The following is a 19181-nucleotide window of genomic DNA, read 5'->3' as shown; positions in this document are numbered from 1 at the left end:
AGGAGTGAGTCCCCCCACCATTGGGGCTGACACAGAACTATATGACTTTGGCAGAAGGCTACTAGCCTCTTCAACGTCCACTGCTCTAAATCTCAGGGTACAGTTAACTTTCTCCTCCTGTGAGGGTTAAAGGGCTGATGTACTGTCATATAAAGCAGGATGATCAAACTACACATGAGAGGATAGGAGGAAAAGGATGAGGGAGAGAGGGAAAGATACCTTTTTGTGATGCCCCATGGGCTTTTTTTAAAGGGCAGGAAGGCTCTTGAGGCCTCTTCCTCGCTCTCTCTCTCTTCATCTCTCTTTCTCCCTCGCTTTCTCTCTCTCTCTTTGATGCAGGTCCGGCACTGTGATATTTTTCCAAGTATCACACTTCATCAAATGCCAGATATCAATCTTTAATCATTCAGCTTTATGTGATATCTGCAATGCATATTGAGCGCCTTCTGGACTCTTGCCTCCCGCTGACCGCAGATGAAAGGGAAGTGAGAGCCAGCTGAAGGAAGTGGTGCTTTGGGTGCCCCCACCTTTGGGTCCGGCCAGCGAGGCCTCGGTCGCCTGTCCTCCGTCCCCGCAGTGGGCCTCGTCGAAGGGCAGACAGTGCTCCCCCGTGCCCACCACCACCTCCACGTTCTGCTGGGGCTCAACGCTGCTCCCCAGGGCCCGGGGCCTGTAGATGCGGCGCGAGTTGGTGTCCGAGACGTACAGCTGCCCTGTCACCGGATCAGTGGCCAGGTAGTACCGGTGGGCAGGGTTGTTGCTGTGTAGTAGAAAAGAGAGAGAGAGAGAGAGAGAGAGAAAGAGAGAGAGAGAGAGAGAGAGAGAGGTCAGATAGGTGAATAGAAGAAATAAGAAAGAGAGACACGTCCGCAGGCAGGCAGGCAGTGAGAGAGCAATGGATCACAGAGAACCTACTGTAAGAGACGGACTATACAATGATGAATGAGAGTGACAGGTGGGGGGATAGAGAGAGAGAGTCAGAAGTAACAGATGGACAGATTGGTTAGGATGGAGGGAGGACAGGGAAGGAAATCATGCAGCGAAAGATGAAGTGATCTGCTAAAAAAGCAAAGAGATGAGACGACAATGAGCTTCAGTGAGAAGGAGAGCTGACCAGTGAAAGAGTAGACAGGGAGACAGATGTGTTTGCTGATGCCTCAAGACGGCTTGAGTGCGGAGAACCAAATTGGCTCTGACGGATGAAATAACTGAGTGATGATTGGAATATTCATATGATTATCAAGGTGCTGAGATTCAGCAGGACTTTTCCCCTTGGACTATGTTTAAGAGAGTGTGTGTCTGTTTTGTGTGTGTGTGTGTGTGTGTGTGTGTGTGTGTGTGTGTGTGTGTGTGTGTGTGTGTGTGTGTGTGTGTGTGTGTGTGTGTGTGTGTGTGTAAAGAGTGGGAGAGGAGATGGGAGGAGGAGTGCAATGTATTTGAAATCAAGCCAAATGAGTTCTGACTGGAACGTATTGAAAGAGGAGATGATAACAGATTTCGGAATGCGGCAAATCATTCCCTTCATGATCGGTCCCGAAGGGCCGGCAACGCCAAATGAACGAGTATTTGGAAAAGATGGAGGGATGAGGGATATGCAGATCCCTCCTGTAGCTTTTCATCTGCTTCCCTTTTCCTCCATCCTTTCTCCTCTGTTTCTATCTCTCTTGAGGATTCTTTTTTCTCTCTTCCTCCTCTGGTTTTCCTCTTCTTTGTTGCCTACCTTCTCTACAGCCTCTCTTTCCCTCTTTATCTCTCTCTTTCCCTCTCTCCCTGCAGCCTTTCTCTCTCCCCCTCTCTCTCTCCCACTCTTTTCCTCCATCTCTTTCCCTCTCTCTCTCCCTTTCTCCCTTCAGCCTCTCTCTCTCTCCCTCTCCCCTCTCTCTCTTCTCTCTCCCTCTCTTTTCCTCCATCTCGTTCTCTCCCTCCTTCTCCCTCTCTCTCTGGCTGTCTTCTGTGAGTGTGTTACATCAGGCAGTGATGTCCATTAAAGCTGCATCTGGGCAGCAGAGGGAGAGGGAGAGCTGACACATGTCTCTTTCAGACAAACACACACACACACACACACACACACACACACACACACACACACACACACACACACACACACACACACACTAGTACAGAAACAGAGGCCCGCAGAGACATGACATAGAGAGAGAGAGGGAGGGGAGAGGAGAGAGGGAAGGAGAGAGAAAGAGGAAGCGGAGATAGAGAGAGAAATGTGCGTGGGAAAAGACATATCTCTATATGGAAATGGAGAAAAAAAATATCTATACTTCTGATGATTTGTTCGTCTGTGAATGTTCATGCTGAATAATTGATTCGAAGCGGTGAGTTGTCACTGAAACTGAACACAACACAACGGTCTCATAGATGATTGGCAGACCATCACCCTAAAAAGTAACATCTGCTGAAACATGGACTGATTTCACAGTTTCATTGCAGTCGTTTTCTTCTGCTTGTTCCCGTTCCCCAGAGAAAGCCAAAGTGCTCCATACACAGGCCTCTGTGCATGACATGACATGACTAGAGGAGCTCCATCCCCATGGCCCCATGTAGTAACCCCATAGCCCGCCCCCATGTAGTAACCCCATAGCCCGCCCCCATGTAGTAACCTCATAGCCCGCCCCCATGTAGTAACCCCATAGCCCGCCCCCATGTAGTAACCCCATAGCCCGCCCCCATGTAGTAACCCCATAGCCCGCCCCCATGGGTTAACCCCATAGCCCGCCCCCATGTGTTAACCTCATAGCTGAAGACATTTTGCAAGACACTTTAGTTAATAGTCGGTAAATTACGGCACTGTAAACCTTAATCTCAGAGCAGGAGAGGGTGGCTCCACATACTGTGCATGCCAGCACTTACCTGTGCCTGAAGTCTTTGTTCCTGGAAGTGAGGATTTGTCAGGTGGAGCAGGAGGAGAACAAGTAGACCCCGACGGGCGGAGGGGCACAGAGGGGGGGGGGGGGGGGGGGGGGGGGGGAATTACAGACAGGGGAGAAAGTAAAGTATGAGAGCATCACAGGTGTTTCATAAGGAAATGAATGCTTCGGGGGATCAGCTTTGCCAGGTGATATTTCTCTGTCCTGAGTGCAGCAGCAGGATGAGGGCACACGCTCTCTTTTCCAAGGGAATCTGTGCCTTTGTATCAAAGGCTTATTCTCTGGCTATCTGTGTTGTAATGAATTATTGATCAAGCGCGCGCTAATGAAAGAAGATAAATATCACCTCGGAGAAATGGTTTGTGATTTTGGAGCTGGAACAAGGACTAGAGGATTCATTGGGAAACTGGACCACAGGTTGGTCATTATCGGGGGTGAAAACACTAGACCACAGGGTTGTCATTATCAAGGGTGAAAAGATCAATGCATTCGCTATAAACATATAATTACAACTACAATAGTGTACTAAATCACTGTATTTATCCCTCTGTTTCAGCTGTTTTCAATATGTTTTGTTTCTTAACTCCACATTTATTCATCCTTTCATACTTCCATTTATCCCTCATTCAACTACTTATCCTCGTTGTTCTGCCACTCACTGGAATGCTCCTACAAGTGGACTTGCAGTTATTTCCCTTTAATCTCTTTTCTGTGTGCAAGTGCTGCTATTCCTGACCCATGACATCATCATGGATTGAACCTCTTCTCCACCCACAAACTCCCCCCCCCATTCCACACATCTCCCCATCTACTGCACATCACTCACGTATGCTGCCATTTACCCATCATCCTTCTCCTCCCTGAACATCCGCACATCAACCCACCCACGCCACTTCCTTCATGTCTCCTGCTTGATGCATGCTGATGCTCACAGACATGTCTCTGCTAGTTCTGTCTCCATCGTTTGCACTTCACTTGGACTATCTGGCCGCAGAGACTTAACAGATGGTGTGTTAACATTCCAGTTCACTATGTAAAATTGTTGTTGAACAATTACTGTTCATTTTAACCAAACCTTACCCATGACTTTAACCTTAACCATAAGTAAGGGATAATGTATAGAACGCCGGTCCTTATTGGGAAAATACGTCCCGACAGGGCAAACAGGGCAATTATTTTCCCAATAATGACCGGCGTTCTATACATTATCCCGCTACTTGCCAAAACGAAATAATAAACTCCCCACAATATGACTTTAGCCTACATAGCCTAGCCTATTTGTACCGTTCATCGTGGCATTTACTGAAACAAATAGTTCGCAACAACACACGCTGAACTTGAATCGAACATTCTTTAGAACACAGCTGATCAACCGTCTGCTTTCACTTTTGAATGAAGTTCCAGTCCTTGCGTAGTGATATGAAATACCTGCACAAACTCCGTTGCCATTGGGAATTGGGAATGGGAAATCCCATTCAAGTCAATGGAGCGTTCTACTTGCCTTGTGAAGAGCCATGTAATAAATTATAGTTAAAGGAATTATCCGGAGTAAAATGCACTTCAGATCAATCTACGGATGATTGGGAGTACATACGTTGAGTTGACACCCAAATCATGTCATTCGGATGTATTTTGAGAAAGTTCGATGTTACCGTTTTTGGTCAAAGCTCGTTAGCCTGGACGTGACGCGGGCATGTCATTTTGCCGCTACAAAACGTTATTTTTATACCTCTTCTACAGTTCCAAACAACATTACACTTACAGTACGTGGTAGTGAGTAGAGGGCCAAACCGAAGTATCCCAAGGTCTTTATGTGGTCGGATAGAGAGTCCAGAATGAATTTCATCAAGCCAGTACCTTTCCGGAAATGTTGCCATCTTTGAGTGTGGGGTAACACGCTCTGGAAATTCACAATTTCGTTTGTTTGTATGTTTAAAAAAAAAAAAAACGGCGACGAAATTGTGAATTTCCAGGGCATGTTACTCCACACTCATACGGACTTTCCCCTGAAGATGGCAGCAAAGATGCCAATTTCCGGAAAGGTACTGGCTTGATGAAATTCATTCTGGACTCTCTATCCGACCACATAAAGACCTCGGGATACTTCGGTTTGGCTTTAGGGACCCTCTACTCACTACCACGTAAGTGTAATGTTGTTTGGAACTGTAGAAGAGGTATAAAAATAGCGTTTTTGTAGCGGCGAAATGACATGCCCGCGTCACATCCAGGCTAACGAGCTTTGACTAAAAACGGTAACATCGAACTATCTCAAAACACATGACATGATTTGGGTGTCAACTCAACGTATGTACTCCCAATCATCCGTAAATTGATCTAAAGTGCATTTTACTCCGGATAATTCCTTTAACAGAGCGTCAAACGATAGTGTGTTTATCATATAAAGGCACTCTAAGGGATACTGGGTAACATCACTTCTGTTGACATTCAAACAAAACAGAAAGCTAGCTCGCTACTTCCTCCCCCTCCCTCCCGTGCAATTGAAACTCTCCTAAACGCCCATCTTGTCAGTCATTTGCTGGAACAGTTTGTTATGTTTTTATAGGCAAGGTTTGCCCAAGTTGTTTTATAGCTGTTTTTGGAGCCTGGGTTGTCCACAGAGATTGAATTTTTTTACAGTGCATTCAGGACACAGGCAGCTATCAGATGGTGAGGTGATGTAAGTGACAAAAAATGTTTTAGCCTAAAAAACGTATGACATCACTTAGAGCACCTTTAAGAATCTGTGTCTTGTTTGTGGGCGGACATCTTGGTGCTCTCGTCATAATAACAAATTAATAGCATATCTAACAAACCATGAATACTACATACAAACACATGGATGAATCATCTATGTCAGAAACACATTATTATTATTTTAACTTTTTAATCATTATTATTATTATTATTATTATTATTATTATTATTGCTATTATTGCTGTTGGTGGCGCTGTCTCACCTGAGCTCCATGATGCTGCTGACGTTCCTCGAGGGGTAGATGCGCCTGATGTAGTTGAAGTCCCCAACATAGAGGCTGCCATCCAGGCCCCATGCCAGCGCCACGGGGGCAAGAAGCTTGTTGCCCTCTGCCTGCCCATTACAGCTGGGGCAGGAGATGCTGCGCCGCCGCCCGTTGCCCATCACCGTGGTGATGACGGGGGGCAGGAGAGAGAGCAGGCGCTGCTCTCCGCTGCCCTTGAAGAGGATGCCTGTGGACATATTCAGTCACCGTAAACAGGGGGCTGCAAAATCACTGGAAACACCTGACAATGCAGCTCGACTGTCAAGGGCGCTTCATATGGTCACATCTGCACACGGGAAATAGGAAAAGATCATTCTCTTGTGCAAGCGCTGTTTGTTAATTTCCACCGTTTTATCCAGCGCAACATTTCTTTTCAACTGAATATTTCTTACTAATGTAATGTCATCCAGATCTGGAGCCAGTCCGCACCAGAATAATAACTAGGTCTGTGCCAGCTGTGGTCAATTTGCAATACAAAAAAAACGACTCACAACTGTTGACGATTGAACATCCATTATTGCTATTGTTCAAGATTAAACATTAATTAACATTCATTACTGCTATTGATCTAAAAGAGATGGAAGATTTCCAAGGGGGTGGGGGGTTGGTGTTTGTCCATTTCTTTAGCAGGGCAAGAACCCCCCCCCCCCACCCCCATCCCGTCCTGGCTTCAGCCCTGTGTTCCAGCAGCAAGCTTTAAAACCTACATCTGAGGTGGAGTTAGTCCTCCTGCATGGGCAAAGACATCCACGCAGCAAGTACAGTATGTGCATGCCTGCCCAACACAGAAATCGATGGGCAGGATCACAAAAATCTTTACATTTTGTCAAAAAAATGTGGGGAAAAAAGAAAACAGATTTAGATGGATTAAAGATTTAAGTGCTGAATACGAAGATGAGTTTAAATGCTGCACGGAACATCAAAGGCCCGGTCTCAGCGTTACCTGTGAAGTGGCAGAGATGACGTCAGACAGTGCTTTGATCACCCCCCCCCCCCCCCCCCCCCTCACGTCCCGTTAAGCGGCCAGTGTGTGCGAGGAGTCAGCACAGATAAATATTTCAGCCACTTCCACATTTGACTTGTTTCTTCAAAGAAAGAGAGAAGTCAAAGAGCAACTTCAAAGGGTCGTACTGAGCTAATACACATGAATCATTCATATCCAGCAACACAGTAAGAATTCCAAAGCCTGCCGTGGCCTATTAATCACTTCAATGACTCTGCTGCAACCAGCTGTCTGATTGGCTGGATGTCAACCATGCTGCACTTGATTGTGCCACGTGATTGGCTAAGGGCCCTTGCCAGCTTTTTGAGTGTGCAATCTCATTGGCTGACTGCCTGCACCTCCTATTGCTCTGTATGGTGTCCACATGTCTCACTTCACCATGTTATTATTCACTGCTTCCTCCCCTTGGCATTTAATTTACAGAAATTCACAAACACCCCTCCACTTTCAGCACTTCATGCATTTGTGTGTGTGTGTGTGTGTGTGTGTGTGTGAAAAAACTTCCAAGTTGTTTCCCTTGGGAAAGAAGAGAGACCTGCATAGTCATTTGTTCCTGCCTGATTACTTTGTGCCATTGACTAATTAATTGAGGGGATGGTTCAAATGAAGATGTGGTCAGTTGGGATTTCCAGCTGGTCCAGTCAAGGCCTCTCCCGCCTCCTGTTTCAAATCTTCCATTAGTCAAGATGAATGGGACCCTGTGCACTGCATCTAAGAGCACATGACCTTCAGAGCAAACCAATCACATTTGTCTGGCAGCCTTTTTAAAACCCTCTCTGAAGGGAAGACCCTGATCTTCCCAGATAGGACACCACAGCACAGACAAAAGACATTCTGTGGCTGCCAAAGCCATAATGGAGTAACCAAGCTACCTTGGTAATTGGTTATATCCCCTATCCCGCTTTGTGGTGATGAACAAAAAAGAAGACATATATAAACATCAAGGTGTTTCTTTATGTACATGTAAGCTTGGGCTTTGGCACTCGGCTCTGAGTACTCTGGCATGTGACAGCCTGTTGACTAGAGAGCCCTTGACTGTAGCCAGAGGTATTCTAAATAACTAAATGCTTTTTCATCCGCAGGTGTAGCAATCAAACGCTGCATTCTTGAGGCATTGATGTGTTAGGTGAGAGTCATTTCAAAGAGAAGGGAGGTGTGGGGGAGGGGGCAGAGCCAAATACAGTAAATCCTTCTTAGACACACCATAATCATTACGTAGTCATTTGGTGTTTACACTGAAACAAATATAAGCAGAACAATGCTCCATTGCCTGCTTTCGAAAACTTGCTACTGTAGCATCCCAGAACCAGACACATGACTTGTAACATAGCATCTGGCTTGATCAAAAGTGCTAACACCTCACACTAGTTGGCTAGCCACCAGGGTGCAACAACAGAAATGTAATATCTGTATGGGGCAAAACAGAGTCATTTTCTCCCATTACCTCACTGACAACTGATAGTCCTATAGCTCAACATGATCACAATCTCTTGTGGATTCTGATTTTGGGTCCAAAAGACCCCTGAACACTCCAGACACACATAATATAATGTGTCACTGCTCATCATGGCAGATGTGTGTGTCCTGCCAACACAGTCTAGCTCCATTTTGTTTAGATTCGACACGACCTTGTCAAGCCAAGCCATGTCTGTCTCTTCCACACACATGGTTGTAGCTCTGTGACTCTGTGATTTGCTCTAAAAGGGAAACATAGAGACGGAGCTAGAGACAGGCTGAGTTAATCCATTATTCTGTTCCCCTTTATGCATATACATGTGCACATAAACATGAGGATTTGTTGCATTTCGACAAAAGAAAGAACTTTGAGACAGGAGAGGGAAAAGGGAGAGGTCTCCAAATCTACTAACATCTGAACAAACACGCTTTTAGTCTTCTACTGAACAACTTCTAGCCAGCTTACTGCGACATAGAGAGCAGTGATGGAAACGCTCCCATTTGTGTAGCCTTCCAAAGCCCTTCCAAAATGCTTTTGTGCGAGGGGAGAACACACACTATCACACAAAACATGGCAAAGGAATTTCAATTCATGTTCGGCACACAAGGCGGGTGAAGTTGTTCACGCACTGAAGTGTGAGTCTACAATGGGAACGTAATAGATTCGCCCCAACATATCTACATAGTGTTGGCTCCTCACAGCAAGGGGCGGGGGGTTATGAAACTGTGATAACACACGTCAAACACTGCCGATGGAACAAAGCTCTCAAAGGTGCGGTGCTGTGAGGAGAACTTTTGGCAGAAGAATGCTTTTCTCTCGCTTGTCAGGTGTGTGTGTGTGTGTATGTGTTTGTGTGTGTGTGTGTGTGTGTGTGTGTGTGTGTGTGTGGAGGTGTGCCTCCATGAGTCTACGAGATGCAAGGCGCAAAAGAGAAGGAAAAAAGAGAGAAAAGACATTACACGTTTTCATTCTCGCTTTCTGTCTGTGATCTTTTTGTGGGAAATTCTTGACAGATTTGGTTCAGATAAACAACGGCTCGGTGTTCAATGTTTAATGAAAAAGGCAGCTCCAACACTTCTCTGGAAATAAACAGTGGAAACGCCTTTCAGCAGCTGTTGACTTTCCGTCTCTGATGTCAGGAAAAGCTGAACTCCAACGAGCATGAGCAGGAAGGGTGAAAAACTGCACTTCCTCCTCTTGTAAAAGTATAATTGATTATTGACACTGATGCCAGGTGTAGCGATCCCTTCAGCCGATTCATCCATCTTAACCCTGTTATACTTTGAACTTCCAAAGACCATGCTGTCATGACTTATCATGCTGATGCAGGTTCTATCACACCACTAACTATGATATAATGTTAAACAACTGTTGACCAAATAAGATAGCATCTACATAATAAATAATTATTAAGTGCAGTTTGCTTCATTAACATTAGTCCACATTATAGGATGTACTCGGACTTAAGGATCTGTCCTGGACCCAGTGGACCTAAAGATACACTATGCAAGATTTTCACCTTAATATAACCTTTATGAAGCCAATTTGATGGTAAACGAACTTGTAATAGGCGAATCGTTCACCTAGCATAGCTATACAGCATAGATGTAGCAAGTCGCTACCAAGAAAACTAGCCATGTAACTTCAAGAACGATGGCCCAACAAATCTCACAAGAATCGTGAAAAATTATCTTGTCAGTAGATATAGCTCTTTGGAGATAGTTTTGCCTGTTGTTAATCCTCCACTTTCACAACAAAATCATTTTTATTGTGTACAGGGGGGATAGGTCACAACAGCAGAGTAAAATATAAATATATCATGACTCTAGAGGGAGCTCTACAGTCATCTGTCTTGGACCCAGCGGAGCTCTATGTGCTCTGATGTTAATCATAGTCTGTATGGAGAGGCTCAGGACTGGAGAGGGAGGGGGAGGAGAGGGATGGAGAGAGAGAGGGCTAAAGAAGAGTTAAAGTGAGGGAAACAGGGAGGGAGAGGAGTTGGGGTTGAAAGGAGGGAGGGAGGGAGGGAGAGGTGGCGAGGGTTGAAGGGAGAGAGGGAGTGAGATGGGTCGGAGGAGGGAGGATAGGAGTTGTGGCTGGAGATGAAAGCGTCCAAAATGGCTGCCATCAGCGGGCCCTAAGCCAGTGGGATGAGGGGGCTTAACGCCTCACAGAGAGAGGGGTTAGGAACAGAGGGGTGTGAGTGCAGCATTCAGCACTATCTCTCTCCATACACTTCTCTCTCAGTCTCTCTCTATCTCTCTCCATACACTTCTCTATCTCACTCTCTCTCTATCTCTCTACATACACTCCTCTATCTCACTCTCTCTCTATCTCTCTCCATACACTCCTCTATCTCACTCTCTCTCTCCATATAGTATCGAAGTATAAGCATATATACTCTTTTGATCCCGTGAGGGAAATTTGGTGTCTGCATTTATCCCAATCCATTAATTAGTGAAACACACACAGTGAACACACAGTGAGGTGAAGCACAAACAGTGAGCTGCCTGCAACAACAGCGGCGCTCGGGGAGCAGTGAGGGGTTAGGTGCCTTGCTCAAGGGCACTTCAGCCGTGCCTACTGGTCGGGGTTCGAACCGGCAACCTTCCGGTTACAAGTCCGGATCGCTAACCAGTAGGCCACGGCTGCCCCATATCTCTCTCTTTATCTCTCTCTGACCACCACCTTCTATACACTCCTCTCTCTACACAACTCTCTCTCTAGATACTCTGCTCTCTTGGAACTTCCCCTCTCCACTCTCTGTCTCTCTCTCTCTCTCTCTGAACTCCTCCTCTCCTGCTCTCTCTCTCTCCTGCTCTCTCTCTCTCTCTCCCTCATTGTCTCAGAACACTTCTCTAAAGAATTCTAAACCCAACAACAAGACACCAAGTGGAATAAATCTGGTATTCAATCTGCTTGGCGCCGTGACACACAGCATCTTTCACCACCTCCTCGTTCTCCCAAAATAAACTCCTTCCCCTCGCTGCCATGGATCACCATGCTGTGTCTATACGAGCTGTATGAGTGGGTGATTTAAATGAGATTCCATTCTGAGCCATCCCATCTGGCATTGTGCTTAGATTAGAGGCGCTCTGCTCTGCTGACTCTTCTGCTGGAGAGGGGGACGTTGTGTCCTGGATGACTCAATTTCTCGGGGTCACTTACGGGTCACCGACTCACTGACATGGTGGTGGAAGTATGGCAAATCTGCATATCAACTGAGTCTGCCAGTAATATGAGTGATCACCCCTTCAAAGTTCTCCACTATTATCTATGAGTGGGACAATGAGTCATATTTCATGTTCAGGCAGTTGTACAGTGCATTGTGATAGCCCCTTCTGATGGAGGACGTCCACTTGGCCTGCCGTGCTCCCTGTGATGACTGAGAGGACTCAAGGGCACTCTTGCGCCCCCACAACCTGTGAGTTGAGAATACCTCACACAGCCCAATTCGACGCTGCCAGGTTGATATCGAGTCAGTGGGATTAGGAAAAATATATGTAGAATATGGGATTCATGCATACTTAAAGGTGCAGTTAGCAAAGTTACATTTGTTTGTGTTTATGTTTATATTTAAATTTCTTATCAGACGTTTTTGTCAAATACAACATACAGTACATCATATTTTAACCAAGGGCCACAGAAACACACCAGAGAGGTAGCTCACCCCTCCCTTCAGTATTCCCAGAGAAACTCCACGCATGGTTTCATTTTTGTTTGTGGGACAGACTGCCCCCACTCAGAGTTTTTACTCACAGAATGGGCAGCTAGTGGTCGTAAGGAGATGATTGCTGAATGTGACAAAAATCTTGGGCTTCAAATCGTGACTGTATCGACAATCACCAACTGTACCTTTAACACAGCCTAATACAGGGATGAAAGGTTACTCCAACACACACACACATACACACACACTCAAATATACAGCTATCAATACAAAAATATTCCTGAGCCTACCTGATCAACACACAAACAGACAGACAGGGTTCACAAATGCATCCTCGTCATAACCGTTAGATTAAACATGTGTGTGGAGTTGAATAAGCACGTGTGTGGAGTTGGATAAACGCGTGTGTGGAGTTGAATAAACACAAGTGTGGAGTTGGATAAACACGTGTGTGGAGTTGAAGAAGGTGTTGTTGTTTGAATCTTACCGTTGGCCACGTCCAGAGCATGATGCTTGTCCAGTGTCCAGCCCCCCATGTTGGAGGGGTCGAGCTGGTATCCCTGCAGTGTGATACTCCTCTTCTCCCACAGAACCACACTCAGGCACGCTTCATACTCAAAGCCCACGGACACTGCAGGACCAAACACAGCAAACACTGATGATTACACACTGAGCCCATACTGACACCACAGAACCAAACACTAATGATTCTTTTTATTTATTTATCTATTATTTATTTATTATCACACACAAACACAAACACACACACTCTCTGTCTCTCTCTCTCTCACACACACACACACACACACACACACACACACACACACACACACAGAGTAATGCTCATCACGCATTATCAATGATTCTCATTCAATAGTAATCGGAGAATAACAAAACAAACACTAATGATTATCTTTATTTATTTATCTATTATTTATTTATTATCACACACAAACACAAACACTCTCTCTCTCTCTCTCTCTATCTCTCTCTCTCATCAGGCATTATCAATGATTCTCACTCATTAACCCTATCGGAGAATAACAAAACAAACACTAACAATGGTCACACTCAAACACACCCACCCTGCTGAAACAAACACTAACAATAGTCACACTCAAACACTAACACTGCAGTCAAACACAATAGACTTCCTGCTAACTACCTCTCAGACCTGACTCTGATAAAAAAAAAACACAACCTGACACTTAAGAACACAGCAACGCAGCGTGTCACAAGATACACCAATAATTGCCATGCTCAAAGCACAAACAAGCATAATAAATTGGAATGATTAGGCATCTCATTCAAACCAGAGCCTTTCTCAAGACTAGCAAAGGAAGTAGAATGAAAAAGGGAAAATAAATGTTGGTTCATTTCACCCAATTTCAATTTCAAGATTTCAAGTGCATTCCACTCATTTTTATTTGTTTTCACACTCAAACTTGAGTCATATTTTAACCCTCATAGGGTGTTCGTTTTTTTGTTACACAGGAGGTGCTGCTGGGTCTAGTGGACCCATTGCATTTTAGGCCTTTTAATTCAACATAATCAAACTTTTTTTTTTTAAATACTCACTAGATGGTTACTTCATCCCAATTGCAAGTAATATAAACAACACAGATGTTAAATGTGTTGCCCTTACCTTTGTTAAATCACAATTATGAATAGAAGTGCCACTCGTTTTTGTTTATTTTTGTATTAAAATATAACAAAATAAGGAAATGCATCATAAAACAGGCATAACTGGAAAATAATCAACAATTGTACAAATGAAGCAAGTTTTATTTATTTGAATTCCATTAGAAATTGAACATACTCAATAACATCTGTCTGAACAACACACTGAAGCCATTGAACACGGCAATTTTATACCAGACTATACCACATATGAGGGGCAGAGTCTCACTGTGTGTGTATTGCATATGTCTTTTTTGATAGGGGATGGCATGAAAAGGTAAAAAGAAGAATTGATGTCTTGTGCATGAGTGACATGCACAAGACATCGAGCATGTAGGTCCTGGTAGCATCCGAATCACATTGGCAGCCATGCAGGGGGGTTCATTTTTTACTATTTTTTTACAATTGGGGTTCATTAAAACATTTTGACATCCATATGTTGTCATTTGCAAGCTGCTGACAGTCTAGTCCAATGTCTGGCTGCTCAATGGCTGGTCCTGCGGCTTGCTGCTCATTGGCTGGTCCTGGGGCTGGCTGCTGGCGGGCTGGTCCTGAGGTTCGCTTGCGTTTCGGAGCTGGCTGACAGGCTGGTCCTATGGCTGGCTGCTCATGGTCTGGTCCTGAGGCCTGTTTGTGTTTTGAAGCTGACTGACTAGCTGGTCCTGTGGCTTGCTGCTTATCGGCCGGTCCTGGGGTTGGCTGCTGGCGGGCTGGTCCTGAGGTTCGCTTGCGTTTCGATGTAGGCTGACGGGCTAGTCCTAAGGCTAGCTGCTCATGGGTTGGTCCTGGGGCTGGCTGCTTGCGGGCTGATCCTGGGGCTGACTGCTTGCGGGCTGATCCTGGGGCAGGCTGCTTGCGGGATGGTCCTGGGGCTGGCTGCTTGCGGGCTGGTCCTGGCTGCTCATGGGATGGTCCTGGGGCTAGCTGCTCACGGGATGGTCCTGGGGCTGGCTGCTTGCAGGCTGGTCCTGGGGCTGGCTGCTTGCGGGCTGGTCCCGGCTGCTCACAGGCTGGTCCTGGCTGCTTGCGGGCTGGTCCTGGCTGATCACGGGATGGTCCTGGGGCTGGCTGCTCACGGGATGGTCCTGGGGCTGGCTGCTTGCGGGCTGGTCCTGGGGCTGGCTGCTTGCGGGCTGGTCCCGGCTGCTCACAGGCTGGTCCTGGCTGCTTGCGGGCTGGTCCTGGCTGATCACGGGATGGTCCTGGGGCTGGCTGCTCGCAGGCTTGTCCTGGCTGCTAAAGGGCTAGTCCTGAGGCTCTTTTACGTTTCGGAGCTGGCTGATGCTTATCCTCCTCTTCAAACTCAGTGTCGGACTCTAATTTTTCAGAAATGTTATCCTCACTTTCTGAAACTATTTTCTCTGCATCACCATCAAAACCCTCTGACACACACACACACACAGGACCTATGATTTCCACACTTTAACTAGTTCCGGGTCCAATGGACCCGAACATCCTGTGTGTAATATAAATGTGAAGGGGGGGTATGCAGGGGGGGTTCATTGAAAATGTTTTCTGATTTATGTTCCTCACAGAAAATGAGCCAAGGCCAATGAATCTTAGTTTAAAAAAAATAATTATTTGTATCATTTTTATTAAGCTAAAAACTGAAAACGGGTCCCACAGACCCGAACACCTTATAAGGGTTAACCATAAAAAATGACAATATGCAGCAAGAAGTAGAATGTCGTAAAAGTCACATTGTGGACATCCTGTATTTATATGCGTATTGAAATGGAGACATGGTGCAGAAACAACGCTATCAACAATTTCACACTCCTGTGTAGATTACTATAAAATCTGCAGAAAACTCCCAGGGCCCAAGATTCAAAATAAATAACATGAAAAAACAGGAAATGAGTGGGACAAATGGTCAACAACGCTTTTATAACGTCAACCTGCCTAACCTCAATAAATAAGACACAAAGAGAGAAAATAAATAAACTTCACATGATGTAAATTCAGCAATGGAGCCCCTCCCTCTCTTCAGCAATCCAGCCAAATAATGAAACCTTTCATCAGTGACAACCTGCAGGTGTAGGATGACCTTCAAACCCAGCAGCTGGAAGAGCTCTGCGATTTATTTATTTGTTTATTTTGCTTTCATGCCAAGTACACAAGAGCACACCATAACCACAGGGTTACGTGCCACTGTATTGCCTTACTGAGGATAATACAACACTGCTACAATACAACAGTGTTCCTTAGATTGTAACTCATAGTAAACCTGATGCTAGTGCACTGGTTTATCAAACCATATTATGCTAAAATGACATAGACACCACCGTTTCATTGGAGATAATCATGCAGCTATCAGTGTTTCTAAATGTTTTCACATGGGCCTTCTTACTGTGAGTCATGATCAGAGACCAGTAGAATTTTGGAGCTGGGTTGAACCTTACGTTATGCTTTGAGAAGAACCATGCTTTGTTCCCACTATGAGTGTGGTTAGGTGTTAGGTATTGAACCATGCTTCGTTCCCACTATGAGTGTGGTTAGGTGTTAGGTATTGAACCATGCTTCGTTCCCACTATGAGTGTGGTTAGGTGTTAGGTATTGAACCATGCTTTGTTCCCACTATGAGTGTGATTGTCTTCCATTAACACAGATGTTGTAATATTAAGCACAACATCTGAATGCCTACTCTCAGCACATGCCTCCACCTGTATAACAGTGTGTTGGTTTTCATTTTGATTTGAATAGAATGTAGACATTCATCTACAACATCTTAGTGCTTCTATCTAAGCAGAGTGCACTTGAAAGAGAACTTTGTATAAAGAGATCATTTCTTTAAAGTTATTATTAGAGGAAAACAAATCCTCCACAAAAGCTCACAGCTGTTTGTGTTTGTTTGTTTGTTTGATGGTGTTTTATTTCCTAGCCTTTCACATCCTTTCATCTTCAAACATCCTGCAACAACAGCCAACATTTCGGCCCAATCCTCCTGACGCCACAAGCTGCCGCTTGGCACTGAGTGTGCGGAGTGTTTTCCACAGGACAAGTGGAGCTCCAATCCACCGTGTCACAGTACCAGCGAGCCAGTTTAGGATGCTTACTGATGCTGCCGTTTGCAATTCAATTCTATTCAAATTCAAATCAATATAGTTTAACTCAATTATATTCTAGTCGATTGAATCTAGAGTGCTTCAGTACGGTTTGGTTCTATGCCATTATGCTCAATTTTATTTGAAGTAGGACAAGGTTTTCAACCGCTGGTACCACATAAGTACTGTGATGGTTTTGTAGATCACTTGGATTTTGGATTTTTGTCCCCCATACACCAATCACACAGTTCCCTCACATACAGTACACATCCTGTGCACTGACACTTGAGGATCTCTATACCTAGTCTATAACTACTTCTACTACTTATAGTTATTTTACAGTAGCCTGTGCACATCCAGGTTCAAGCACCCACAGGGTCATGGGTCTTCAATGCTGAGCCGTGATCCTTTCCCGATCCCATCTCTCTCACTCTCTCCCACTAGTTTCTTGTCACTCTCAAATGTCATTTGTGCATTAAGCCGCGTAATTTATGGTGGAGCAGCACTAACGTCACTGACATTTGTTTGACTGACGGTTCGTAACCCCCTCCCGTTGTGAGTCTGTGTCGTTTTGGAAAATAAACAGGCGTGCTAAATATTCAGTCAAACTGAACTTTAACTTTAAAGCCAAAAAGCCTTAAAATATATTTTAGAAAGAGCAGAGGGCAGATGGGGCAGACACTCACCTACAGCTTGGCCCAGGCCGTAGACCTTCTGGCCGTAGGCGTCTGTCTTATCCCAGAGCAGTGTGTAGGAGAGGTGGGGCGCGGCAGGAAACCACTTCTGGAGCATCCTGCCCTCTACGGACAGCCTCAGGTGCACCTTGGACAGACCGAATGGCACGGCCGCAGGGGTCAACGTCACCTTCAGCACAGGCCTGTAGCCAGATGCCCGAGAGCTCAGGTACACCAGCTTAAGCTCACTCCCAGGAAAATGAGTCTGCTCATGCAGGACCTGACGTGAGGATGAAAACAAATAAATAAAGCAAGGCAAGGCAAGGTATATAGTACTTATTCAAAGACTGCAGGCAGTGTTTTAAATTAGCAAAAAAGTTCTTAATCCTCAGTTGCAGTGAATGGGTAATATATGTGAATATTAGCAACAGAAATCAGTAGGTAAAATCTGTGTCTCTCAAAAACTGATGTTAGTGGATAATGTCTAATGAGGGTGTCAAACATAAGGCCCGGGGGCCAGATCAGGCCCGCCAGCAGGTTTCATACAGCCCTAAGATGTTTTGGGTAGGAAGGGAAAATTAGAAAGAAAAGATATTCACATCCAGCTGTCTTCAACAATTTCTGTGATAAATTGATTAAACCTAGCACTACAAACCATCCGCAGGAAGGAAGAGGCCAAAACACTGACATGGAAGTAGGGTGTTTCAAGAGAGAAAGAGCAGGATATGACAAGTAAATGACTTGTACTTGTTTGCTCATGAGTGGGTATAGTAAAGGAGTATATAATTTAACAACACTCTGATACCAATGCAGAGAAATGATAATGACCATGACAATGACGACCCCCATGAGGTCTCATTCCAACAAATCCGGCCCACTGCCTGATATGAGTTTGACACCCGTCTAATGCATTAACAAGCATGTTATAAACATGCTATTACAAAAAATAATCATATCATTAGCCATTATGACAATCGGTGATAATACAATAATTGCTAAGATTTCTGTACAATAAGTTCATCACAATCATAACACCAGACATGTTATGCCACTCTGTTATCACCATCAGTCACAGGGTAACCTGACAGTTTCAAATAACTGATGATTTTCAAACTTGACTGACTGAAAGATTGACTTTCCAAACACCTTCTATGAGGAAATGGTTCATATCATTGGTTAATGGCATTATTAATGGTGTTACTACAAAAAATATAAAGCAAATTTCAACCTGCCACCTCATGGACTAAGATAATGAGGCACATCTTCCGTGTCACACTAATGAGCCACTTAAAATACTTATGGCCACATTCATTTCATTGGCCCGTTCCGTAACACTGAGAAAGACAGGGTGTAATAAAATAAGTGGCCATTTGTTTTTTTTTGGGAAACTCAAAATGGGTTAAAAGAAAGCTTCTGCATGTAGTTGCAAATGTTTAGAAAACCCAGAGTTGGCTTCCGAGTCTGCCATCTGTGTTTGGCACAGTGACATCATCACTTATAGACCAATTAGAGGAGGACTGAAGCCAGAGCTGCCACCGTGTGAAAACAGACATTACTGAGGGGAGAGCAGCCATTTCGGCTCCTTCCCAGTGGAACACACGTGAGGGGAGAGCAGCCATTTCGGCTCCTTCCCAGTGGCACACACAACGCCTCCTTTAGAGCAGCTCCATGCTTACACATTTACCACTTTTTGAGGTATGTTTTTATCAGGCAACTAGTTTTGGCATCATCTCCAAACGTATTTTAAAGTTAT

At 44.9% G+C, this 19181-nt stretch overlaps 1 protein-coding gene across 3 annotated transcripts in view; it reads right to left on the bottom strand.

Annotated features, from left to right (window-relative positions):
* The window catches only part of LOC143126305 (teneurin-3), a 133263-nt gene that overhangs the window by 11120 nt on the left and 102962 nt on the right, over window positions 1-19181 (bottom strand). For 2 of the 3 annotated variants that reach the window (XM_076288197.1, XM_076288198.1), the window contains 5 exons: window positions 17441-17708; window positions 12518-12661; window positions 5839-6088; window positions 2866-2886; window positions 528-760 (listed from right to left, as the gene is read on the bottom strand). In XM_076288197.1, coding sequence (XP_076144312.1) covers window positions 528-760; window positions 2866-2886; window positions 5839-6088; window positions 12518-12661; window positions 17441-17708 — 916 coding nt within the window. The remainder of the gene's footprint in view (window positions 1-527; window positions 761-2865; window positions 2887-5838; window positions 6089-12517; window positions 12662-17440; window positions 17709-19181) is intronic. The other variant, XM_076288199.1, reaches the window with a different exon arrangement.

The sequence above is a fragment of the Alosa pseudoharengus genome, unplaced genomic scaffold (genome assembly GCF_046254945.1).
Source record: "Alosa pseudoharengus isolate Yale_2024_CS ecotype anadromous, Long Island Sound unplaced genomic scaffold, YU_APseudo_1.1 YU_APseudo_1.1_scf_16, whole genome shotgun sequence".
NCBI lineage: Eukaryota > Metazoa > Chordata > Actinopteri > Clupeiformes > Clupeidae > Alosa > Alosa pseudoharengus.
The sequence above is the reverse complement of the archived record's forward strand: the minus strand, read 5'-3'. Positions and strand labels throughout refer to the sequence as shown.